Genomic DNA, 27,398 nt, shown 5'->3' on the forward strand with positions numbered 1-27,398 from the left:
TTTACCTAAATTATTGGTTAAGGTTAAATAGGTCAAACACTATTTCCATTAATTAGCATTAATTAAGTATCAATTATTAATTAAGTAAAGTTACCATAATATCCTATTACGTATATACATAATATGTATAAATAGCACTACTCATATTTATTTTCAACTTTGTGTACATAACAATAGTAACTGTGGTTATATGAATCATGGCGTTAATGATTTTTATGATGTGTCAATATGAGTTTATACACCGAGCTAGGCGAATTTTTGAAATAACCCTTATATAATGGAAATTAATAATTGATCCTCAATTTAATTTGTAGTTTTTCTAATGAATTTTTAAGATTTTGAATAAAATTTCCCCTACAACAAATATGGACAAAATTTATGCGCACAGTAGGCAAATCTGTTTGTTTCTTTCTCTCTTTCTTATCTTTTTTTTTTTACCCGAATATCGGCGTCATCATCTGAAAATCTGACGACGTTGCACCATGACCTACGCAGAGCCATCCTCTTATCCAAATCACAAAGAAACCTTCCATTTGTAGTCTTCGTTAAACAATGATCTAAACCGAAACACCGTGTGCTTCTTTAAAATCAGACAAATTTCACCATCTGCCATCACCACCACATAGTGGCCTACATTCTTTCTATCGCAAATATGCAAATCTAAATGAGATCTATGAAATTTCTCATAGTGAATGTAGTCGTTGGCTTTTTTGATCTGGTGCGAGATCTTGGAAGAAAATGAAGATTTAATTCAGATATTTAGTTAGACAATATGGCGGAATATTTTCAAAGTAATAAATTTTTAATTTGATTTTGGTGATTGTGCTGTTTTTTATTCCTGAATATATTTGATTGATCTGGCTGCTACATGTGTCTTTGGTGATAAATTATTAGTGATTTAGCTTTGTTATTTCTAATGGTTGTTTATGATAAATCTTAATGACTCGACTTCTTCATATTTCTTCTGATATTATAGGAAAATAATTTAGTGTGAAACAAATGGTACGAATAAGTCCAATTCATACCATTCATGCCAAGACGTTGAGCGTCACGACTTGGTACGAATGGGGCATATTTGTACTAAGTAGTGGCGTGCAACATCTTGACACGAATGATTGGAATGAGGCTTATTCATTCCACTGGATTATCAAAGACAACACAAAATATATTATCTATTGGATCATCCACTGAATAATATTTTATATTATTCACAATAATATACTCCCTCCGTCCCAATATTCAAGTCCCGTATTCCTTTTTGGGCCGTCCCATGTAACAAGTCCCCTTTCCTTTTTTGGCATTAATTAGGGGTTGATTTAATTAAGTGTTACTCCACTTTCCACCCCCAATTTCACCCCCACCCCCTCTGCTCGCTCTCTCTATCTCTCTCTCTCTCTCTCTCTAGTCTTCCTCCCACCGGCCGCCGCCCTCTTCCTCCTGCCGCCGCCACCACCAACCTCGCGCCTCCACCGCGACGCCAATCTCCCCCTCTTCTCACCGTCCCCCTGAATCCGGTGAGCTTTCCCCCTTTTCTCCTTGTCTGGTTCTTTCTCTCCCTTCACCTAACACCACTTCCCCTTTCTCCTAGAAACCCTTAACTCCACCGGCGCCGCCTCCCTCCTTTCCCCTCTCTCTCTCTTCGCCTTTTCTCTCTGAAACAAGGCTCGCCGCCGGCCTTCCTTCCCCTACGACCGCCGCCCGTCTTCCTTCCCCAATTCCAGAGCCGCCTCCGCCACCATCCTCCTGAGCCGCTTCCACCTTCCTCCTGCTCCGCCTCCAACGCCTCCGCCTCCTCGCGCCTCCGCGGGCTCCAACGCCGCCTCTGCCGCCTCCACCCTTTCAATTATTTTTGTTGTTTTAATTTCAGAAATTGAAAGATTTCCATTTTTTTATTTCTCTGTGGTGGTGTTTTGGTGTTCCGGCTCAGAAATTGAAATTAAGGCCCAGTGTTTTGGTGATTTCCATTTTTTGATTTCCAGTGTTTTGGTGATTTCCGTTTTTTGATTTCCGTTCACTGTTCTGGCGGTGGTGCGGTGGTGCACAGGCGGTGGTCCGGTGGTGCACAGGCGGTGGTGCGGCAGGGAGTAATTAAGTGGGAATAAGGGGACTTGATTTAACTCTTAATTTTAGTCTCCTAAATACCCGTGCCCAAAAGAAAGGGGACTTCATTAACGGGACGGAGGGAGTATAATATTAATTATTTTTTATTAGAGACTTTATACAATTGCTACTAATTATAGTATATAAATATATTAAACCACTTAACGAGTTTGATCACAAGCTATTGAGTTGAATACTACCATTTGTATCAAGTGTTGGTGTGATAATTCTTTGCATTTATGGTACGAATGAGGTTATTCGTACCATTCGTTTCAAGTGTTACACGTCAGTTGTTGAAACAAATTATGTGAATGATATATGTTCATTCGTACCAAGTGTTGGCACGACAGCCAAAACTAGAGCAATCATATATAGCCAAAACTATCAAGGTTTATTAGAGTATATTTATAGTTTTATATTTATCAATGTAGCTTTATACTCCACACGTATTTTGGTATTTATAATGTATTTTGAACTTAATTGCACACGTTAAGACAAACTTTCCAGTGGGTCACCCATCTTAATTGTGCTCTAAGTCAAGCACGTTTAACCTTGAAGTTCCTTTGCAGTGGTCATAACTACAGAACACGCATATTATTGATGTAACTAGCACCTTTAATTCATTTAAACTCTATTTCAATATACAATATCATTTATTCATAACCTTAAAATATGTCGACATGATATTTAAGACTTGTGGTGCTGACGAAAAAATGACAGTAAATATACGATCGAATTTAAAATAATAAAAAAATTAATATTATCGTTAATTAAAAAAAATATTACTGTTGAAAATAACAATAAATTTTAAAATATTCTCAATAATTTAAAAATAAAAATAAAATTGAATATTAATTAAAAAATATTTTTTAAAAAATAACAAAAAAATTAATAATATTTACCGATGGATTACCGACAGATTAATTAATAAATAAAAATAATAATTTAAAAAAATAAAAAATAATATTTAACGACGAATTATTTTCCGTCGCTAATAATTCCGTCGCTATTCGGTGGATAAAATTAAAAAAATAAATAAAAAATTAAAAATAATAATTAACGACGAATTATTTTTCGTCGGTAAAATTTAAAAATAATTATTAAATTTTAATAAGCGCAAAATCATCGAATTTACCGGCGGATTACCGACGAAATTATTAGCTACGAAAATAATCTGTCGGTAAACTTTTAAAAACATCTTCGTCTCAATTCCGTCGGTGTCCGGTAAATTTTTTTGTAGTGATTTCTTCAAGGTACGCCAACTTGACAATTTTGTGCAATTAAATATTTTTAATTAAAATAAAATTATTTACTTAGCTAATTAGTATTGATATTTTAGTAATTGGTTAAAATAAATTTTTTGATAAAAAAATTATTTATTTAAACAACTAATTAATTGACCACATTTAATGGAGGTACATAATAATTGAGGGGTGAAAAATTGCACATTATATCTAATTATTTTATATATGTTCTCTAGTAGTAAAAAACTACTGTAAAATCGATGTGGTCATGTGGGTTTTGAGAGTATATGAATTAAAATATTAAATGAGGATTTAAGATAAATTATATAGAGAATAGAGGATGCGCCATATAGGACCTTGAATGAAGGGGAGTCATTGAATATGTAATCCTATTAATAATAAAATGATTTTGAGTTTCATATTTTAAAAATATAATTTTCTTAAAATGTTAATGCAATGATGTGATTATTGTACAATAATTTAATACTGACCGCGCCTACCGCACTACATGTGTTTTTCCATATCAGGTCTGATGTGTCATATGAATTCTTCTATATTTAAATTTGGATCTTGTGACATTGACATTGTTAAAAAAAAAATTATTAAAACACTACATGACATTATTGAAAAAGATGTTCAACGTAGTAACGAAATATGGTCTTTTTTCTTATATAGAAAAAGGCAAAAGATAAATGCTTCGGTTGGATGTTAATTACTGCTACTCTTAGTAAGATCCCAGAAAAATTGTCATAAACCTAGTGCTACACATTGAGTGTGAATTTGCATAGTTCAAACGTATGGAATAAAAATCATATGGTACAAAATAGTTTAGGGGCTCATCACCATATATAATTAGTGGTAGGAGGAGAATTCAAGGATGTGGAGACCACTTGTGAATATTAATAATGTTAGGACCATTGATATTGATATGGTGTTGAATACACCCCATTGATAGGCAAAATTAATTGTCATTTCATTTTTGTTTGTATGTCTCGGAGCCAAACGAATTTTAATAAAATTGGTTGAATATATTATAAGTGAAGAAAACATCCGAACTTGAGAGTACTGGTTTAGTGAATAATAAGGATAAAAGTGGTGGGTCATATGTAATAGAATAAGTAAATAAATTGATATATTAAATGTAATATATTGTGAGGTAGTATTTATAAATGGAATGAAACTATTTGTTATGAACGTCTAAAAATGGTAAATTGAGACTATATTTTCTTTGACGAATGGGGTATTAATTATTAGGTGTGCTCGAAAACCTAATCCCATTTAAAAATTCAGGCACGTGAATTTCATCCAATAAATTACTACTTGAATCATATTTGCATGCATTTCTAACTAACAAATTTATTAAGATTGAGCATAAATTGATTCACCATATCAACCACATTAAACGTAATTTACACCCCTATCGGCAATTTACGGGTAGGGTACCCGATCCGCCTCGAATTTACACCCCTATCGACTACGATAATTGCAATATAGATTGTATTTGTGATATAGAACATGCATGGAAAAAAGATAATTGTAATTTAGAAATGTGAGGGTGAAGTATTCATATTGATAGCTCTTACTCCAAATCTCAGTAATTAGTACCCCATCAACCATCAAATTATATGTATACCCAATAGATTATTAGGTGCCAAACTAGACTCCAAAACTAAATAAGATTCTTAAAAATCAAATTTCACTTTTGGTTACATAGTGGAAAGACAGTGACTCCTTTGGCAGAAAAATGCTCTAAACATGCCAATGCTTGGCTTTTATATAGATATTTGCATTTGTATCCGATGAGTATAGGATTAAACTAAATATTTCAATGGTGAGAGATTTCTTTTGGTTCACCTGATTTTTCATGAACATAAGAGAAAAAGCTGTAAAGTGTCTTGTGTGGTGAATATCGTGTCTATATTATTATGAGGATGAACTATTTATAGTTGTTACAAGAGGGGTATTATAGTAATTTTAAACCACGCGCTCCGCGCATTAACTATCTGAGCCTAAGTGGATATATCCAGAAAAGGTATCAGATTATTTGTCGGAGTATTGTCTTTAATACAGCTCTGGAGCCGCTTCTCTGGCTTGGTCTAGAGCTGCGTCTCTGGTAGCTGCTTCTCCAGCTTGGCCTAGAGCCGCTTCTCTAGTGGGAATATCTGGAATCTTACTTTCCGCCATTACTAAGGTAGAACTGTCTTTGAGCCAGTCTTGCTTTGACTTGGTCTTCTCTGGAAATTGTTTGAGGATGAATGTTCTCTGATATTATCCATCTCCTCTGATATCCTGACTTGTCTGAGTATACCACGTGTCACGATCTTGGATGAATACATATTTCACCCCTCATCAGTATCTGTGTAATATACGTGAAATATTATATATATATATATATATATATATATATATATATAATTGACACCAATTCATGTTATTATTATAGGTATAAATATAATAAAAATATATAATTTTAATTGAATATATTTGAGTTGAATATATAAATAAAGAAGAAATTCACAATAGTTAAAACTAATATTATAAGAAAGCAAAAAAAGTTAAAAAATGAAAAATAGATACACTAAAAAAAGATGAGAGGGGAGAGAGAATTTTCTTAAACTTTTATCTTTAACTAAATATAACTTTTACATTTTAATTCCAATATTTATATAGAATATATTAAATTAAAGTTCTTGTGGTTATCTTTAATTTGATATATATGCATATCAAATATTTTATAATTAGTCAAATTTCATAATTTAAAAAAATATATATAATTTACAAATAACATTCAATTTTTATTATAATCACAAAATTGTCCCTCAATTTTGAAATTGATTTCAAATTGAAAATTATCCTTTTAATGTGGAGTATTATAGATAGATAAGCATACTATGTTCATATAAAATATATTAATAATATTTAAATTTAAAATCTTTTAATCGCGACAATCATATTACTATCTTTTTATTCGAAAACTATATATATTTGACTTTATTTATTACAAACTTGCAGCCTGCAGACTAGGTATTCCACTCCGTCCTGACTATGTTGAGGCAAAAAATTTGGACACGAGATTTTAAAAATTAATATTTTGTGTGTTAAGTGTGATAGATAAAAAAGTGAAAAGGTGAATAAAGAATTTTTTTTATTGCTAAATAAGAAAATATCTCAAGATATAGGTGGGATGGAGGGAATATTTGCAATTGCAATATCCATACATGATATTCATAGTGGAAACCTATAAAAAAAATAGAAACAATCCACCCAAATGGCCATAATGAAGAATGAAAATCAAATTTTGTCCACCATTTGAAAAAACACAAATTTTGGCCATTTTTATTGATTTGGACGCTTTTGCCCTTAATGAGGCGGACTGGGTAGGATCAGACACGCGGGTCGCGTGCCGGGTCGGGTTAGGCACTTATGGCACTATTAGTGCCATAAGTGCCAAGATGGCACTTATGGCACTAATAGTGCCATAAGTGCCATAAGTGCACACTTCCCCCTAGGGTTTAGATATTCCATTTAGGGTTTAGATTATTCATTTGGGGTTTAGATGTTCCATTTAGGGTTTAGATTATCCATTTAGGGTTTAGATGTTCCATTTAGGGTTTAAATGATGTTGTTGTTTCTGTATTTGTGCTGATGACCATTTTACTTAGTTTTATTTTGAATTTCGTTGGCACTAATAGTGCCATAAGTGCCAAAATGACTATTTTACTTGGTTTTATTTTGGATTTTCGATGGCACTTATGGCACTATTAGTGCCATAAGTGCCATCTTGGCACTTATGGCACTAATAGTGCCATAAGTGTCTAACCCGACCCGGCACGCGACCCGCGTGTCTGACCCTACCCAGTCCGCCCAATTAAGGGCAAAAGCGTCTCAAAGCTATAAAAATGGCCAAAATTTGTGTTTTTTCAATGTGTGGCCATAAATTGTGTTTTATGCTTCATTTTGGCTACTTCAAAATTTTACTCAAAAAAATACCACCTTTTAAAAATATAGTGTTTTTTAGCCCCTTTTTAAAACTAACTCTTTTGTATACCAAAAATTTGCGAAAAGACTAAAATATCCCTTACGGTCTCCACCACTTTAATTTCCGCACAACATGACATGTGCCCATGATCGTGGGTATGATGGGCAAGATCGTGTCCATCATCGTGGACACGTGTAATGTTGCGCGAAAATTAAAATGGTGGAGACGTACCGTAAAAGATATTTTAATCTTTTAATTCATTTTGGTATAGGAAAGAATTAGTATTACTGTGAGGCTATTAAACACTCTATTTTAAAAAGTGGTATTTAGCGAAACAACAATTAAGCGGCGTGGCGTGCACCAAAAAGAGAAATAATCAGAGAAAACCAAGAAAAAACAAATGATTGAATGGAATTTACGTATGCTTACCTGCGTTTCAACATCAGACATCATTTGAAATTACTGACTGTTAAATATTTTTCTTCACAAATTTATAGTAATATACTTCCTTCGTCCCACTTCAAATGACCCAATTTCTATTTTGAATTGTCCCACTTCAAATAACCCAATCCAAATTTAGAAATATTTAATATTTCCTCCGTCCCATATATATAGACTTGTTTCTATAAAAGGTAATATTTTTTTATTCATTTACTATTGTATCCCTATTTAATTCTTTAATTTATCCCCAATTTTAATATATTATTGAATAATAAATATGGGCATATTAGAAAGTTTATTTATATATTAGTATTTCCAATGATTTTTCTTAATCTTTGTGAAAATCTCAATCAGTCTATGTATATGGGACGGAGGGAGTATTAGGATCATTTGAAGCGGTAAGAGAAGTAGAATTTAATGTAATGGGACATAAGAGCACTCCCAACAGATCACCTAAATGCATCACTAACTCTAAATTTAGGCTAAAATAATTGAAAATGAGATAAAAAATGCATTCAGCAGATCCCCTAAATTGAATGGGGCCCACAAAAAATTTTACACCTACCTAAATTCAATCTTAAATTTACACCCACCCTAAATTTATTTTAAGCTTATAATTAGTAGGGCCCACACATAATTATTGTTTTTATGTAGAAAATAGGAGATCTGGTGTATGCATTTATAAAATCAAGATCCTAAAATTAAATAGGGAAGCTTTAGGGAGGAATATAGGAACATAATTTTGGGATTTCTGCTGGGAGTGCTCTAATGCCGATTAATTGTTATGGCTGTGGTGTCAGGTACATTTAATGCTACGAGGAAACCGTTGTAGATGTACCATTAAAGTGAAAAATAAGGTAGGAAACACAGTTATTCTTATGTGAGTCGATTACTTTGGGTAAATAGAACAGCGTTATTTAGATAAAAAAAAAATTCCACACAAAAAAGGTTAAATTTTTGTATTTTTTTTTAAATTTTTTGTTTAAATTTAGAAATAATTTAGTTAGTTTTATTGTCTTCTCCATATTATAGTTTATATATATATATATATATATATATATAATTTTTAACATTTTTTAACTTTTATTCTTTTTTTTATATAGTTTTTGTACTTTAAAAATAATAAAAATTAAAAAGATTATTAAAAAAAGTACAATGTGGAAAAAATAATAAAATTAATTAAAAATTTATTTTTGAATCAAAAATTTTAAATAATTTTATTTTTAAAAATATTTAATTGTATTTTATTCGAATATATTTTATCCAAATATCATTAGTAAGGTAAATAATGTGTGAGTCTGTGACTGTGTTTTTACTTCTTTGATAGTAACAAGTCTTTTGAGAAAAACACTTAACTCATCAAAAGGTTTAATGACGGGTTGTGTGGCGGAACATGTCAGCGCAACATTAAGTGCATTTTAAATTGTTGTACCTTGGTGCTACATTTTACGTAAAATAAAATAAAATATGCATGTCCTCAAGGAGACACCAAATTAATAATGCGACCTTTTGTATGTGAATAGTGAGATATCAGGTTTAAATCCCACCGCTCCCCTTCCCCAAGTCAAAAACATAAAATAAAATATGCATTTGACCATTGTACGGTATTGTCGTATATACTTAAACATTTCTTTAATGAACACTAGTAATATCCAACCACATGTCTGATGCATATGACTGTCGTAATATCCAAACACTTTATGATTATTAATTTGATTTAATAACATTAAAATTAAATTTTTAATATTATAATTTTTCTATTTTTCTCATCTCCCAACATAATAGTATAATATATATATTTTATTTGATAAATAATTATATAAACAAAAAAATTATTTGATTACATATATATAAAGACTGTGTACATATACTTAAAGAAATGCATGTGCCATATGTATAGATAATTTTTTTTATATAATTACAAGAAATATCTATTATATAATCAAATAAACAACTCACACGTAGACAAGATCTCTACATCACACAAAGCTAAGAAAATAATCACACGCAGGCGGAACCACTATCCAATGGAAAAACTTCCCGCATGCAGATGAGATTGAACCCAAAACCTCTCACAAATGAGAGTCTTTGGGTGCTCCAACTTTGCCACATATATAAATAATATATAGTAGCATTATTACTTTTTAACATAATTCCATAACTTAAATAAATAAATACTTCCTATATATATATATATATTTGTTGAACAAGTATAAACATATATGTCTATATATTCTAAACAATGAATATATTATTTCGATAAATATACAAACAATTAATATAAATTGATTAATTATCTAATTAAGTTAATCTTTGTAAAAATAAATCTATCAATTAACAATAGTAAATACAAAGAAATTTGATATAAAATTACACTAAATATCAATATTTAAGCATCTACAGTTGGGGTGATCTGATAGCTGACCTGATATAAGGGGGACCACATTGGGTTAAGGAAGCCACAGTGGGCTGACTTGACAGCTGACTTGATCTTTTTAGTTTTGATTTTTGTATTTTTCATTTAATTTTAATTGCACACATTTAAATAACACAATTTACTTAAAATTAAACTTCATTAATTTTAAAAATCCTAAAAATTACATTAAAAAAATACCTAAAGACATAATTTAAAATTGCTTAATTAAAACCTAAAAACATAATTAAAAATTACATAATTAAAACCTAAAGATCTCATTGCTCTTTCAACCTAGCTACGATCTTCGCCACCCGAGCCTTGTGGATTTCGAGGGTTTCTGGATCCATGCCATCTGTCTTTATGAATAAGATCTGATCGTCGTGGATCTCCTTCTTCAGCTCGTTCTTCTTAGTATAGTGGCCCATCATTTTTTCCAGCTTGTCGTTCGACCTATCCAACATCTCCTTGAATTCCGGTGGAGACTCCGAGCTTTGCGATGCCTTCCCCTTCGCCGCTCTCGCCGCCGCCTTGTTTCCAATTGGCCGGAAAGACATGATCTCCTCGCCCGACGCCGAGGTGGTGAAGTCGCCCGTCTCCAACGTCTTCGTCCTCTTGGAAAAATGGACGTCGCCCTCAAGGTACATGGACTTGAACCTCCGGTTGATTCGGAGCATCCTCCATGCATTCTCGTAGTTGAAGGGGCCAGAAATTGGGCTCCTAGCTTGGAAGATAACTTGGGCCTTCTGTTGGAGCATGTCATCAGAATGGCCGGAAGGCCACTTCGCGCACGTCTCCACCCAGATATTCTCCCATAACTTCACATCCGCACCCACTCGGGCGAAGTGTCCCTTTATTTGGTGGGGTTTGAAGTTGGCGTCGAGGAGGGCGTTCACTCGGTCTAGAATTCGGCCTCAATAGCCTCTCCCTTTTGATCGACACCCCGGACGACATCGTTGGTCTCTTCTGCCCAAATTCGAACAATAAGGTTCGTCTCCTCCAGGGTGTAGGTGTGCCGAACGGCCCTTTTTCCTCTGGCACAAGAGTCGGCGCCTTCTCTTTGAAGGTCATAGCCTTCCGCCGCCCTCCTTTCTTGGGCCTCGACGTACTGTGGGCGAGCGGTGCTTCTTCCTCGCCGCTTTGACGAGGTTCCTCCTCCAAGTTGATACCCGCCAAATCGGGATGGTAATCGTCTCCGCCGGAGAGGTCGGGAACCCAATTTGGATCGTACCAGTTTCGATTGTATGGATCCATTTTTTTTTATAGAGAAATTGAGAGAGAAGATAAAGAAGATGGAAGAAGATAAAAGATGAATGAGAAGAGTATATAAAGAAGAGAGAAAAAAAAGAAAAAGGAAAAGGAAAAGGAAAAGATAACGGTCAAATGACTGTTTTTTAATTTTATTTTTTTTAAGCTCTGCAATGGCCGATTTTTTAAAAATTTGATTTTTTTTTAATAAGCACGCGCCTTCTCTAAACACTATCAGGGCACACCCGATAAATCGGGGTACCCTCGAGTCGATGCCGACTGCAGTGGGGGACCCGATAGGTAGGTGACTCGAGTGACACCTATCGCATCACCCACTGTGAGTGCTCTTACGAAGATGGACAATGATTTAATATGATTACAAAATACTCCCTCCGTCAACGAAATGAGTACCTATTTGTGGACGGCACGGGTTTTAAGAAATGTATGGAGTGTAGTGTGAATAGTTTAAGAGTCCCACTTTTTGAGTGTATTAATTAAAGAGATGTGTGGGGTACACTTGCCAAAAAGAAAAATGGGTACTCATTTCGTGGACGGACGAAAAAGAAAATATGAGTACTCATTTCGTGGACGGAGGGAGTACATTGTATAGTATGGGATGAATTGTGAGTAATAAATGAACTACACTTCCCTACCTAAAGAAAAATGAATTGGCCCAATTAATAATTAAAAGTTATAGTGTGCAAAACCAAATATAAACCTATGATTTATTAAATAGAAATACTCCCTCCGTCTCACAAAGTTTGAACAATTTCTTTTCCGCACGAGCTTTAAGGAATTAGTATTTTGTGTGTTATGTATGGTAGGTGAAAAACTGAAAGTGAACGAAGACAAAAAAATTTGCCGTATATGAAAAGTGTTCAAGCTTCGCGGGACAACACGAAAAGGAATATTACTCAAGTTTCGAGGGACGAAGGGAGTAAAAAATAAACATTATATTTTTATATAGTTAATAGATATGTTGAAAATAGTTCATTATCTTCTAAATATTTATAAAATTTACAAAAGAAAATAAAAATTCACTTTTCTTCTTTTATTAAAATAAGATACTCCCTTCGTCCTATTAAAGTTGGTCACATTTCCTTTTTGGTCTGTCCCATTATTATTGGCCACTTTCTTAAAATGGAAACATTTAATTTAATTATGTCCAATTAATTTAATTTTCTACTTAAACCTAAACCCTCTTTAAATAAAAACACACACAACACACGCACAGACCCAAAATCTCTCCCTTCTCTCTTCTTCTCCGGCGGCCGACAGCAGCGCCGGCCGGCCGCCGTCCCTCCCCTTCTCCTCCCTCTCCCTCGTCTTTGCTCTCTCCCTCTCCCCTTCACCTCCCTCTCCCTGGTCTTTGTTCTTCTCTGTAAACTCGGAGCCCTAAACTCGGCGCTGCCGCCTAGTTTCTATAAATTCAGAGTCGGAGCCCTAAGCTCTCCTCTTAATCCGGCGCTGTTTGTGGGATTTGTTTGCGATTTGAGATTTCTTGAAGATTTTTGTGGTTTGCGATTTTTGTGGTCTGGTTTATAGTTTGGGGATGCCGGCGACGATGGTCGCCTATGGAGATGGGTCACCGGAGATGAAGGAGAAATCGCCGGTTGTTGGTGGTGTAGGGCTGGGGCGGCGCATCGATGTTTGGAGAAAGGAGTGACACATTGGTGTTTTGGTGGTGGTTTCCGGAGGCAGATGAAAGGTGGTGGTGGTCGGAATGTGGTGTGCGGTGGTCGGAACAGGAAGGGTCGGCGACGCACAATGCTTCCTTGTGGAGATGCCGGCAGATGGTGGTGGCCGGTGAGCAGGAAGAAGAAATCTTAATTAACTCAATAATTTTGGTGGGCCACACTCAATTTCTTAATCTCCGTGCCGAAAAGAATGTGGCCAACTTTAATGGGACGGAGGGAGTATCATATAATATATGCATCTTATATTTATATATAATATATTAAAATATTATATAACTCTTTGAAGTTGTTTACTATATGCAAACAAATAATTGATCAATTTATACTGCTAGAAAGATAAAAATATATTCGGTCATTCAAATAAATGTGTTGAAATTTTAAAAGGTTACAACTTGTTTTAAATTTATTTTTTTCATATCACGTACCAAGCTAAATTCTTTTTCATATTTTTTTTTAAATGTGTATTACATATAGAATAAAATTACACTAAAATACGGGGAAAAAAACATATGCAAAGAAAAGAAAAAAATAGATAAAAAAAAATAATTCAAAGTGGCCAAAGGAGAAAAGAGATGAATTTTAACTTTCTAGCTCAATTTATTTACAAATTATTCTCTTTTTATATATTGTGGATTTCGTTGTTGGATTAATTAATCATAATTCGAATTTTTTTTATCAATTCAAAAAATAGATCCACTGTCATTACTTTTTATTATGTGGCAATTGTATAATTTAATGCTTAAAATAAAATATAATGTTATGATAGTAACATCATGTTTGATTGATACATTTTGATTTTTTTTCTATAATAAAAATAATTAACATAAAATAATACGAAGACAAAATATGAAAAACCAAAATGTCAAAAAATAAGAAAAATGGCAGATAAAAATAAAAACATTTAAGCACGTCTCTTGAAAAGAAAATATTGTGAGAGAAATAATAAATTATTTAGGGTTAATTACCTATAAATAAATACACCTAAATTTTAGTTTTTAATCAAATCTATTTTTTTGGTCAAAAAATATATAAACTTTTACTTTTTTTTTAATTTGACTTGAGCTCAAGTTCGCTGGCTAATAACTTGATTCTCTAGAGTCCAATGGAAAATCCGAAGGTACCGTTAGAATGTTGATGTTATCTTTCTAATGCTACTTATATTAATTGTTGGGTTTTAATTATTGAAAGTGGTCGAAAAATGACATAAAAGTTGATGTCATGAAACTTTGTATTTTTTCTTTTTTCCGACCACTTTCAGTGATCAAAACCCAACAATATAAAGTCCTCAATGGGACACTACCAAGCGGTGCGAACTCCTGTCTACGAACAGTGAGGTTCAGGGTTCAAACTCCACCGCTCCCCCTCCCCTAAAAAGCAAAAAATAAGAAAACCAACAATATAAATATCATTAAAAAGATAATGTGAAGAATTTTCCAACGGTACCTTCAAATTTGTCATTAAACTCCAAATGATCAATTGGCTAGCGAACTTTTGGGCTTGAGTCAAATTTCAAATAATTAAAAATTCATGTATTTTTTGACAAAAAATTAAATCAAATTACAAACCGAAATTTGAATATAATTCATGTATTTATAGGCAATTAATTCAATTATTTAATATATGGATAAACTTTAAACAATTGAAATGTTTTGCTTTGAGTGCTGTTGTTTATTCTGATATATTTTATGCATCAAGAAATGAAAGTTTATTGATTTAAAAAAAAAAATGGTTGCGGGTTTGTATGATTAAATGATTTCATGGTCGGCAGTTTTATAGCTATCAATTTGAACTTATAAATTTTCCTCTTTCCCAATTATATCTTTCAAATTAAATTTATTTACCAACATTTCCGTTTTAATATATATAAAGACTAGCATTTACATCCCGTGTAATGCATGAAAAATATTTTTATATTTCTATATTAATACTCCCTCCGTCCCAATAATGAAGACACACTTCATTTGGGCACGGAGATTAAGGTGAGGTAGATTAGGGAATAAAGTAGTATGTCCCACTTTATTAGTGTATTTGTTTAAAGAGTTGATTAAGGGTTTTATTTACTTTTATTTTAAGTTTATTCTGTAAATATAAATTTTTTAAGTTAATAAATTTTGAATTATTTAATTAATTCAATTGCAATCCAAATTTAAAGTGAAACTTCATTAATTCCCTGCACTTTCATTTCCACCGCCCATGTCCGCCTCACTTCAAGTTTACTGAAAATGGAATATGGAAAATGGAAAATCCCCTAATATCCACCGCCCATGGTTGCAATTTCATTAATTCCCTGCACTTTCACTTTAATGAAATCGAAAATCCCCCAATTTCTGTGTACCGACATGATCTGAATTTAAGAGAGGGAGTTAATGAAAATCCCTAAATTTCTAATGTTCCAAACGCTCAAGTTTTGAACTTTAGGAGAGCCTCTAAACAGAAGTGTTAAAGATTCATGACTGGGACGATTTTTGGAAATCTAGGGTTGGATAGGAGGGCGGCATTTCCAGAGGATGAGAGAGAAACGAGAGGGAAAGAGAGAGGGGTCGGACAAAGAGAAGGGCGTGGGAGGGTGGCTTCCATTCTGATATAGTAGGCGACGGCGCGACATGCGTTGAATCGCCGGCGAAGGAGGGCAAAGGCAGAATGGAGGAGGCGGTCGGCTGTGATGGAGAAGACGGTTGTTGTTGCGCCGAATAGTGTGGTGCGATGAGGGAGATGAGAGAGGGGTGATCGACGTCATTCGTCGCCGGAGGAGGAGCTGCGATGGCAGAACTCGAAAGAAGGAGAGATCTGTGCTGGTGTGTGAGTCGTGAGATTGAGAGAGAGAGAGAGAGAGAGAGATGAGCGTGAACTAATGAAGAAGAAAGAAAGGAAATAGGTATTTATACCATAATTAAGGTGTGAACTAATTATAAATTGTTAAGCCCTAATTATTTCCTTATTTAGAAGTGTGTCTTTATTATTGGGACAGCCCAATAAGGAAAGTGTGTCTTCATTATTGGGACGGAGGGAGTATAAATCAATACAAACTCAGTTATCATATGTATAAATATAATTATTTTAATAGAATATATTTAAGTTGAATATTGAAAAAATAAAAATTAAAGAAAATTCACAACATTAAAAATAGATATTATAAAAAGATAAAATAATAAATTACAAAATAAAAAATAAAAAAATAGATTTATTAAAAAAAAGATGAGAGTGGAGAGAATTTTTCAAAAATTTAATCCTTAAATATATATAACTTTCACATTTTAAATTAAATATTTATATGAAATATATCAAATTAAAGCTCTTATGATCTTTAATTTGATATACATATTAAATAATTTATAATTAGTCGAATTTTAAAATTTTAGTAAGAAACAAAACAAAAAAAATAAGAAGATAAAGCAAAAATAAAAAATATAGTTTACAAATAAAATCTTCAATTTTATTACAACTACAAAATTATCACTTAATTTTAAAATTGATTTGAAATTGATTTTAAATTTGGAGCTGCGTATTTAATATAGTATAGATTTTTACTATAAGATTCTACTTGTGAGCTTTAACATGGTCACGTCGAGCTACGCTCGGCTCAACTCATAATACAGAAGCCTAACCTAACAACGTATCACAATTGCACAACCATAACGCATTCACTATCACAAATTACAAACGCATATAACGTGTTATGTCAAAATTTATCAACATTAAATATGCTTATGCATTTGCCTACACCTATGTTGAGCATGGTATTTAATTAAAGACCATAGAACTTTAGGTTATATAACTTTCTGGTAAATTATTGCTCATCGCTAAATTGATAAAGAAAAATCCTAGTGAATATTGTTTGAGGTAAAAGAAGGCTATAAATAGGTATCAGATTCTATTTCCTTTTACACACAAATACCAGAGAGGCTCAAAAGCTTCATGCAACAAACTAATGCTCATGCCTAATGCGTGGCTTGAGAATACTGGGAAGAGCAGGTAAGGTGGGAAGCCTACCCGAAATGCTTGACCTTAAAGCACGAACTAACCGCGGTTGGTTGACATTTGGCGTCCTCGACCTTTCACCTCCATCTGTTCGCGCAGCAGCATCTTCAACTTGTGTTTTCTCGGAAAGTTTCATTGCCTTGAGAACGTAGTTATCATCATGTAGCTCAAAAGGAGTGCTGCAATTTGATAGAATCAATTCACAATGTTAGACAGATATTGCTGTAAGTCCATATTGCTTTCGTCTTCATACCATACTCCATCTTAATTAGAGACTTAAGAGTATAAAATGAAGAGCATAATTCATCAGATGATGCGACCTTGTAAAGCAATAGGCGGTTAATGAACAGATGGGACAACCCATGATTTCTCCAACTTCGTTTAACACCAATAGCAGCACATATTAGAAAAAATCTCTTACCTATTATACTCAAAATGCACCAACTGAAAATCTTCTGATATTTCCACCTCCACAGTAGCATGAGGACGAGTCTACATATCAGACATTCGTCAATGAGACTCATGTAATGAATTCCACAAAACACATCTTACCGAAGGTTCAAATCATATACAGATATTTCCAATTTCAAAACAAGCCAACAGAAGAGACCATGCAGAATAATATTTTAATTTGCAGCAGGAAGCAAATAAAGGAAAAAACAGTCCTCTACTTGCACCAAAATAAAAGGCAATCTGAGTCTACCTGCACCAAAATAAAAGGCAACATCACTCGACGATCAGGAACATTTCCTGAGCCATACAGTTTCTCATTGCGATGTATGAGGTTTTCAAGACCAACGTACTGCAGCAAAATACAGGAACATAAGATTTGCAACCGTGGATGATGTATAATGCACATCAGGGAGCAATTTCCTGCCAAACTCAGAAAAGCAGAGAGTATTCTCAAAGATCTCATACTTGTTCCTCCAGCTCCATCAGATATACCCCTTTCTTTTCAACTCTGCTTCTGTGCCCAGCACGTTCAGTCTACAATCCATTATATATTAAGCAAAAGTAATTAGTTGATACACTTGTTAATATTTGACGCACCGACAGGTAGCTTTCGTATGAAGAATAAAACATATCTAACCTTCAGTTCTTCAATATCACTCAAGCTAGTGTGAGGTAGACCCTTCCATTGTATTTCCTTTTTATCTTTAGAAATGATATCCATTGCCATGAGCACGTTTAAAGCATCATATACCCTTCTTCGTATATTTTTCTCGTCATATTGTTGCTGAAATACATTCTTACAGTCAGTAGTTATAGGTTAGATGTAGGGCTTCACAAATATAAGTAGAACATATTAAATGTAGAGCAACTAAAAACCTGGTCTGGAGATCCAAGATTGTTATTGGGACCTGCAAATTCAGCAACAAGTTCATCTGCCACCTGCAAGGGCCAAAACATGTCATAGTTAGATGGTAGTGATCAATGGTCTCAAATTGCAGAAATATATAATTCCATCAATAGGTTTCAAACATATTAACATACAAAGAAATGAAAAAGTAAAAAGCAGTAACTCGAAACGTTTAGTGTATCTCTAATAAATAAACAGATATGCATATAAGTTCTCGAGAATAACCATTCCCAAAATATAGTTCAAGCTTGTATTGCTGGCTTTCGTGGTTGCACCTTAAAGAAACAATTTCCATATTAAAAATTATAGGAGAAACATAAAGAACTAAAGATATGCAGAATTCAGAGAAACGTCAGCCATCTAACCTCATTATACGTAGTTCTGCCTTTACTTTCCAGTTTCTCGCACACTGTCCAGAAGAATAAAAGGTTAGCATTATGTAACTTGTATTAAAAGCTCATTGAGCCAGACAAACTGTGCCAAGTTGCCCATTCACTTTAGAAAGTTAAAGTAACTTCCTGCAGAGTCCAAACCCAGCCCTAATACTAAGAATGTTGCAAGCATAACTTGGTGATGATGCCATAAATTGCTTATTGAGATATACACAAAAAAGTGTCTGCAAACTGTTTTTTAAGGCTTTAATCATAAATGATAGTATATCAGTTTCAACTCCACCTTAGCATGCGAACACTTCAATTTAACAAAGTCTAAAGTGCCACATCTGACACAAATACAACCTGTTAACCAACAAACGAAGGAGCATTTCCTTCGTGTTGCAATTTTTGAAAGACATATTATTAATCATCTCTTGTTCTCATGTCAATGTTTTTTTTTTCAGCTGTAGGAAACCTGTCATTAGTGGCAAACACATTATAAATGCCTATTTGGAGAAGTTGAAAAAGGAAAGAAAATATGTAAAATCCAACTATCTGAAACCTACATAAAAAGAAAGCTTTACTAAAGAAAGTTATCAATCCAATGATTCACAAGATCGTGTTTGTCAGAGCTGTATAGAAGATTATTTTTTGTATTATCTAAATCATTATGACACCCAAAACTTCATACCGAGTCTTACTAGCAAATATGTAATCCAGTGCAATAAACATTTATGTGGTATGACATATCAATGGTTATCAAGCCTGCCCGACAAGAAACCTTTGGTTGCAAAAGCATATGATGATTCTTAGTCATTTAATGGCATTTTAACTAGCTCTGCCTAATTCATTTATAAAGGCATCTCAAAGAGAGGATGTACCGCAAATTGAATGCAATTAGCAGAAGCAACTATCACGAGATAATATGCCTCAGATGAATGTTATGTAACCACAGTAGCCAGGACTTGGAATTTTTACTTGCATAACTGAAATAGAAACTAAGAGCACAAGGGAAGAAGAGAAAGAACCAAACACCTTTCATGCTAAATTGACGGAGGCCTCTACCACTCTTATCACCTGCGACTGCACTCTGACCTCTCTTCTTCTTTCTATTGCTGCAAACATGATAACATTAGATACAAAAGGAGACAAGGCAAGGCATGCATCCTTCAGGAGTTTTGACAGACTCATGTAGGAACAGAAATCAACATACAATTAAAAAATGACTTTAGAGATACCATCTAAAACCCAAATAGAGAACGATGTTTTCATTATCCTGTGCAAGGTGCATCCTACTTACAATAACACATATATCCATAGCTCCCTTTTCCCACAATTTTCGTTTCACTAATTTATGGAGCGTCCTACTCACCATAACACATATATCCATAGCTCCCTTTTCCCGCAATTTTCATTTCACTAGTCTATGGAGTCGCAACCTAAACGAAACAAATTGTATCTACCAAGCAGAAATGAAATCAGGATGACAAAGTATCCGATCATATTAACTTGTTTTCATAATGTAGACCTTCTATTCAGCTACCTTATACTACTTTGCTAGCCAGCAATCTATCATAATCTTTTAGTCATATAATTTTATTCCTACTTATGCCATGTTAATGCGCTCTCCCCTATGAGAACCTGATCTTTAACACTAAAAGCCATTCACAGCATAAAGAAACAAGCAACTGCAGCTAATACAAAAATGAAAATAAAATTAGGCTCACCCAGCATCATCGCCTTGGACATCAAGATTGTTTAACCGACTGAATTTGCTATCAGTGGCCGGAGTTGCCGCGGCAGCCTCAATCACGCTAGCTGGCCCGCTGCCGCTAGTCGACATAGATTGGCCGGAAACAGTTGAGCCCCATGATCGGGTGGCTCCTCCACCTCCAACACCACGACGGCCTCCTTGATGATTATTAGCACTGCTATGATTCACCATTCTCACGAAAAACACAGAGAAATACCTACTCCTGACGGCTGGTGACAAATACGGGAATTCCAACAGAATGAACGCGAGGGTGGGAATTTCAGTGATCCTATTTACAATTCAATTCAAATACAACCAAAACATCGTAAAAGGCTACCAAATATCACGAAATTTGTTAGAGAAATCCAGGAAACAATCCGGCCTACAGACACAACTAGCACATGAACTCCTCACAATAATAAATACGTAAATATAGCGCGGGTCAAAAACCAAACAAAAAGGTAAATCCTTTATATATCATGTTCAGATTCTTTCGCGGTAAATTCCCCAAAAAATTACAGTTCAGAAAGATTTGGAATTTCCTAATTTCATATTTAATGACCTAAATAAATTATAGAAAAAAAAAAGTTTAATACACATCATGGGTACTCACAAAAGTATGAGATCCAGTGTCCCACAATCTTATGTGTGTCATTCTGTCTCATGCTTATATAAATTATTTTAAATATATTTTTTATAAAAGTAAAATTTATTATAATACTATGAATTATATTGAAATTTTATTTCAAAAAATTAATTTTTAAAAAAAGTATGTATCATGACTTTGAATTTATCAACCTATTATTAGCTAATAAAAGTGAAATTAAATGATAAAAAATAATTATATATCCTAAATTGATGGAATAAACCCTAATTAATAATCACAAAATTAAACTAAAGCATATAAAGTTGAAATTGAAGAAAATATACATAAAAAATTAAATAAAATTGAAAGTGGTACACAAAGTCCACTATCTATAAAAAGTAAATTTCGAGTGGAACAGGTTTTATTGAGGCCAAAGATTTTTAATTTTGCAAGTGTATATTATCTCTCCGTTATGGCAGGGCTGAATCTGCCGCAAGTTTCCAATAATTTCTCTACTCAACGTCATAGCCATCTCTCCGTTATGATTTGCATACTATTGTAAAAGGGAGGGAGTTTGCCTATTAAGCTACATTAATTGCAAAATATCCATGTCATATAAAAAAAATAGTTACACAAAATAAACTTAATTACTATTATCCATCCCAAATCAAATGTGAAATGTGATACTAGTATATTTTTTTAAATAAGTGTCCAATGAAACTTTCAAAGTCAAATCTAATGTGACGATATATATATATATTTAAACATCACCCGTTTCCTAAAGTTAGAATATATTGAATTGAAAGTTTGCCACAACCTCATTAAGAAAATCAAGAAAACTCTACTACTAGTACCATCCATTGACATCAATTCTCATACTTTATGACATTCTAGCTTTTATTATCATTATTACTATAATTGTTTTAGTTAGACATTCAAAAATATAATATCATACGAAATAGTCAAACACTCTATTCATTATGCGTGATATCTAGATTAGTATATTATATAATGGAAAGGAGCTGTGTTCCGAAATAATCCTACATATATAATAGCAAAATAAATCTTCCTACATATATAATAGCAAAATAAATCTTATCCTACGTGACATCGTATAATCACTCTATTCTAATTTTCCTCAATTCTTATTCATTCTTATCTATTTATATATTTTTAATCAATTTTTACATTATATCAAAATAAATCTTATCCCACGTGGCATCGTATAATCACTTCATTCTAATTTTCCTCGATTCTCATTCATTCTTATTTATTTATACATTTCTAATCAATTTTTACATTTAAAAATTATTAAATAATCATATAAATTAATAGATAAATTCTATACTATTAAATAATCGTATAAAATTATTAGATAAAATCTGTACTATTAAATAATTGTATAAAACTATTAGATAAATCCAACATATCCATTTAATTATAAATCCTACATATCCAATTGATTATCGAAACCTAGCCAAATTAAAACACATTAGCACTTCGAGGGTCCATTCGTCTGTTTTCAAACGCCTGAAATCCCTCCCAACCTCATACCAACTTTTCTTATATATATAAACTCAATGACACAATCCACCTTTTTTTCACCCGAAAAATAATACTGTAGCAAAATAAATCTTATCCTACGTGGCATCGTATAATCACTTCATTCTAATTTTCCTCAATTCTCATTCATTCTTATCTATTTATATATTTCTAATCATTTTTTACATTATAGCAAAATAAATATTATCCTACGTGGCATCGTATAATCACTTCATTCCAATTTTTCTCAATTCTCATTCATTCTTATTTATTTATACATTTCTAATCAATTTTTACATTTAAAAACTATTAAATAATTATATAAATTTATAGATAAATTCTATACTATTAAATAATCGTATAAAACTATTAGATATAATCTGTGCTATTAAATAATTGTATAAAACTATTAGATAAATCCAACATATCCATTTAATTATAAATCCTACGTACATATCCATTTGATTATCGGAACCCAGCCAAATCAAAACACATTAGCACTTCGATGGTCCATTCATCTGTTTTCAAACGCCTGAAATCCCTCCCAACCTCATACCAACTTTTCTTATATATATAAACTCAATGACCAACAAGAACTCATCATGCTTCACAATCCACTTTTTTTTCACCCGGAAAATTTAACTCAATAAAATGATGGCATCCAGAATAGAAATCCTTATACCCACTTAATTTAGATTGTTCCAAGTGTGACTAAAACTTAAATAAAGTATACCAATAAATTAATCCACGAAAAGCAATCAATTTAAATGCCAATTCATTTTTTAGAAAAGATATTCTTCAACTAAATGTTATAAATAAATAAAATACATGCCTATGCCCAATCTATCTATATATATATAATAGCAAAATAAATTATATCCTACGTGGCGCTGTATAATCACTCTATTTTAATTTTCTTCAATTTTCATTCATTCTTATTTTTTTTCTAAATTACTATTAATCAATTTTCATATCTAAAAAAGATTTATATTTGTATTTTATTTTATTATATAATATTAGTTTAAGTTTATCACATCATACTCACAAATTAATATGTATGTATATATAATACGTTTATATATAGATGTATTTACTTAAATAATTAACTATATATATATATATATGATTGAATATGATTTCAAATTCGACGATGTTATTTAAAGTTTGAGATGAGATTATTCTCATAACTTAATTATACTTTCACAAATTCTAGAGAAAATGATACTCACAAGTAAGTTATAATCTTCAAGCTCCATACAAGATGATATATGCTCAAAATTCAGATGTGATATTTCAAATTCCAAAGAATATGATTTTCAAAATTTTGACGTTCAAATGTCATATGTGGTCTTTAGAGCTTCATATGATTATCTGGTCTTATTAGGTCCATATGAGATGATACTCAGATGACATATGTTTAGTTAAATTAATTCTTATCCGTCAAATTTAAAGAATTTGAACAAACTTAATACTCCCTTCGTCCCCCAAACATCTTCCTAAGAGAGGATGACACGAGTTTTAATAAAAGTTAGTTATGTAGTCCCTCCGTCCCACTACAATAGGCTCACTTCTTTTGGGCACGGAGATTAAAAAAACTCACTTTTTAGTAGGAAAGTGGTAGTAAAGTGATGTGATCCACACCAATTAAGTATAACTTTTTTACCCAAAAAGGAAAATGAGCCTATTGGAGCGGGACATCCCAAAAAGTGAAACTATAAGAGTGATAGTTAGTGAAAGTGGAGAACGAGTCTCACAAAAAGTGAAATTGTAAGAATAATAATTAGTGAAATTGTTTCCAAAAATCTGTTAGGAAGATGTTTTGGGGACGAACCAAAATAGGAAGAAAAAAAAAAGGAAAATGTTTGAGGGACGGAGAGAGTAAATATTATCGATGTACGATTAATAGCAGATGCGACACATATCAATCGTACATCATATCATACTTTAAATTTACATTTTTTTTTCTTCTAAAATCTTCAATCCCACACCAACTTTTTATAAACTTCATCAAATGAATATTTATATAAAAATGTATTTCTATTATCACAATCTACATTTAATTGGCGAAAGTGATTAAAATTGATATTATTTCAAATATTGTATTACTAATTTAATTTGATCATATTAAATTAATTAAAGAAATGATTTATATATAAACTATTTACTATGCTATAGTAATAAAAATAACATAAAATAATTATAAATGATGACATAAAATGATTCGAGTCGAATTTCGACGGGTTTGACACTAGTTTATTTTTAAGAGTATTCGTGGTTGCAGCTTGACATCAAAATTAAATCAAGTTATGAAAATCAAACCAAATTATATTAGTAAATTAAAAATTAATCGAACAAAATCAAATTGTGTAATAGGGTTCAGTGTGTTGTTTATAATTTGTTTCATCGTCATATATATTAAACATTGAAGTCCATGCGCCTGAATCATTATTTTTATAGATTAGTAAAACAAAAAATATATAAATATATAGCTACAACATTCTCTATACTTTAGATGCTATAAAAATGAATGATTATTATTAATAATAAATAATATAAAAACGATTTGATCCTATTGTACGATGTGAATTGCATTGCAAAAAATACCCGTTTTATTTATATCTTGCAAGATATATATATATATATATATATATATATATATATATATATATATATATATAAAAGACTCTAAATATATCATGAAATTATCCAAAACTTTCAACTGCAAACCACATCGTATTAAATGGTAACAAAAAACTTTGAGCGCTTTTGAATGCAAGATTGTTTGTTTCTCCCTCATGGGACTCTCCTATGATATATCTCCAATTCAATTTCCTCTATAAATAGATGTGATCAAATACTATAATTCTCATCAACTCCTAAATAGACAAAGAAACCTTCTATATTTACGATAGAAAATGAAGTCCGCAGCTTTAGTTATCTTCTGCGCCTTAAGCTTTCTCCTCTTCTCCTTCGTTGCAGGGAACGATTCGACTCAAAACGAGATCAAAGGCGAGTTTAATTCAACGAGCTACTGATATTTTATAAACTTTTTTTTTATATTAATGTATTTATTCTAGAAGACACGTGCATGTTAGGGTCACCTGAAACACCTCCAGCCAAAATTCTTCACCTATTATTATTATTATTAGTATTAGTATTATTATTATTATAGCACCTTTCGTAGTTTGAAAAATTCAAGTTTAGCTCCTCAAAATTAATTTGGATGTCCGCCCCTCAATATAGGTGATGAAGCAAATCATGCAGGCGATGAAGCAAATCATGTAGCCGATCAGAAGTATTATGGCGGCTACGGATGGGGTGGGCCCGGCGGAGGAGGCGGATGGGGTGGATGGGGCGGTTATGGCGGCGGTGGCTGGGGCGGAGGTGGTCGTGGTGGTGGATGGGGAGGAGGCGGTCGTGGAGGTGGATGGGGAGGAGGCGGTCGTGGCGGTGGCTGGGGAGGAGGCGGTCGTGGCGGTGGCTGCCGTTGGGGCTGCTGTGGCCGCGGCGGCTACGGCTGCGGGAGGTGCTGCTATACTGCTCAAGAAGCATTAGCCTACATGCAAAATGAAGCCAACCCATAAACTTTTTTTTAAATAATTAATGATAATATCACCGTAATATCCAAGACGTGTACTGTAACTTAAATCAAATAAGCACACGAATAATAAATCTATATATACTGTAACAAATTTGGTTTTGCGGATTCTCCTTTTCTTTTTTCTTGGACTTTTTGTACGAGTGGCAATAATACATATTGTAATAAAAATATTACTTTTTCGATTATTGTTCATGTTTCCTTTTCTTTCTTTCTTTTTTTTTTTATGTTTTTTTCTTGCTCTTGCAAATTTATTGTGCTGCGCATTCACAATTTTATCTTTTTGTTCCAAGTATTTAATGTTACTATATATCACAATATTTGATACTCTTTGTTTGCAAAAACTAGGGTTATATATATATCTTGGATTCTTGGGACATTAAAAATGGATTATAGTTTGCAAATTTCATATCGAGGTACACTCTCATGAATTAAAATACAATTTGCAGTTGTTTTAACTTAATGAGTCACACTTGCATGCGGGCATCCGCATGGGATGCGGCCGGGTCGACCCGCGCCCCAGCCCTGACCCGGATCCGTGCCTTTGACCCGCGCCCATTTGATCTGTCTCCCCAAATTATTACATTTGCTTATAGTAAATGTTACTTTTAATAAGCATAATATATACATGTATTCACACAAATATATACTTCTGTAAATATAAGAATTTATCTTCATTTAATATAAAATATTATATTTTTTAAACCCTAAATCCTATAAACTAAACCATAAACCCTGTAAACAAAACCCTAAAACCTGAACACTAAACCCTAATATGAGTATTTACTTTTAATAAGCATAAGATATACATTTTGTTGCACAAATATATACTTATGGTAACATAAATATTTACCTTCATTCAATATAAAGCATTATACATATCAATAATTACTTTTTCTTACGATAATAATAATTTGATCAAATAATAATATTATTATTTATGTTTATTAAAAGTAATCATTTATATATATAATAAAAAGTAATAATTGATATGGAGAAATGTAATGTTTCAAAAATATTATATTTATTGTAATTATTGTTGTCTAAAAAGTAATTATTGTTATAAAGATTACTTTTCTTCACAT

At 32.6% G+C, this 27,398-nt stretch overlaps 2 protein-coding genes across 3 annotated transcripts; both read right to left on the reverse strand.

Moving 5' to 3' along the window:
• Positions 1-10,455: 10,455 nt before the first annotated feature.
• On the reverse strand, positions 10,456-10,935 carry LOC131011261 (uncharacterized). Its single transcript, XM_057939052.1, has one exon. It carries the CDS (start codon positions 10,933-10,935, stop codon positions 10,456-10,458), a length of 480 nt encoding a protein of 159 aa, XP_057795035.1.
• A 5,927-nt stretch (positions 10,936-16,862) lies between these two features.
• LOC131002803 (transcription factor-like protein DPB) lies at positions 16,863-21,146 on the reverse strand. Of its 2 annotated transcripts, none has more exons than XM_057929273.1 (9): positions 20,562-21,146; positions 19,870-19,949; positions 18,826-18,869; positions 18,430-18,492; positions 18,191-18,337; positions 18,019-18,087; positions 17,804-17,902; positions 17,522-17,592; positions 16,863-17,279 (listed from the first exon to the last, which is right to left on the reverse strand). In XM_057929273.1, exons 1-9 carry the CDS (start codon positions 20,777-20,779, stop codon positions 17,048-17,050), a joined length of 1,023 nt encoding a protein of 340 aa, XP_057785256.1. In that variant the 5' UTR covers positions 20,780-21,146; the 3' UTR covers positions 16,863-17,047. The 2 variants fall into 2 exon arrangements, with proteins under 2 accessions (XP_057785256.1, XP_057785254.1); XM_057929271.1 differs by having other exon boundaries at positions 18,191-18,349; positions 20,562-21,039.
• Between the last annotated feature and the right edge of the window lie 6,252 nt (positions 21,147-27,398).

This window comes from Salvia miltiorrhiza, chromosome 1 (genome assembly GCF_028751815.1).
Source record: "Salvia miltiorrhiza cultivar Shanhuang (shh) chromosome 1, IMPLAD_Smil_shh, whole genome shotgun sequence".
NCBI lineage: Eukaryota > Viridiplantae > Streptophyta > Magnoliopsida > Lamiales > Lamiaceae > Salvia > Salvia miltiorrhiza.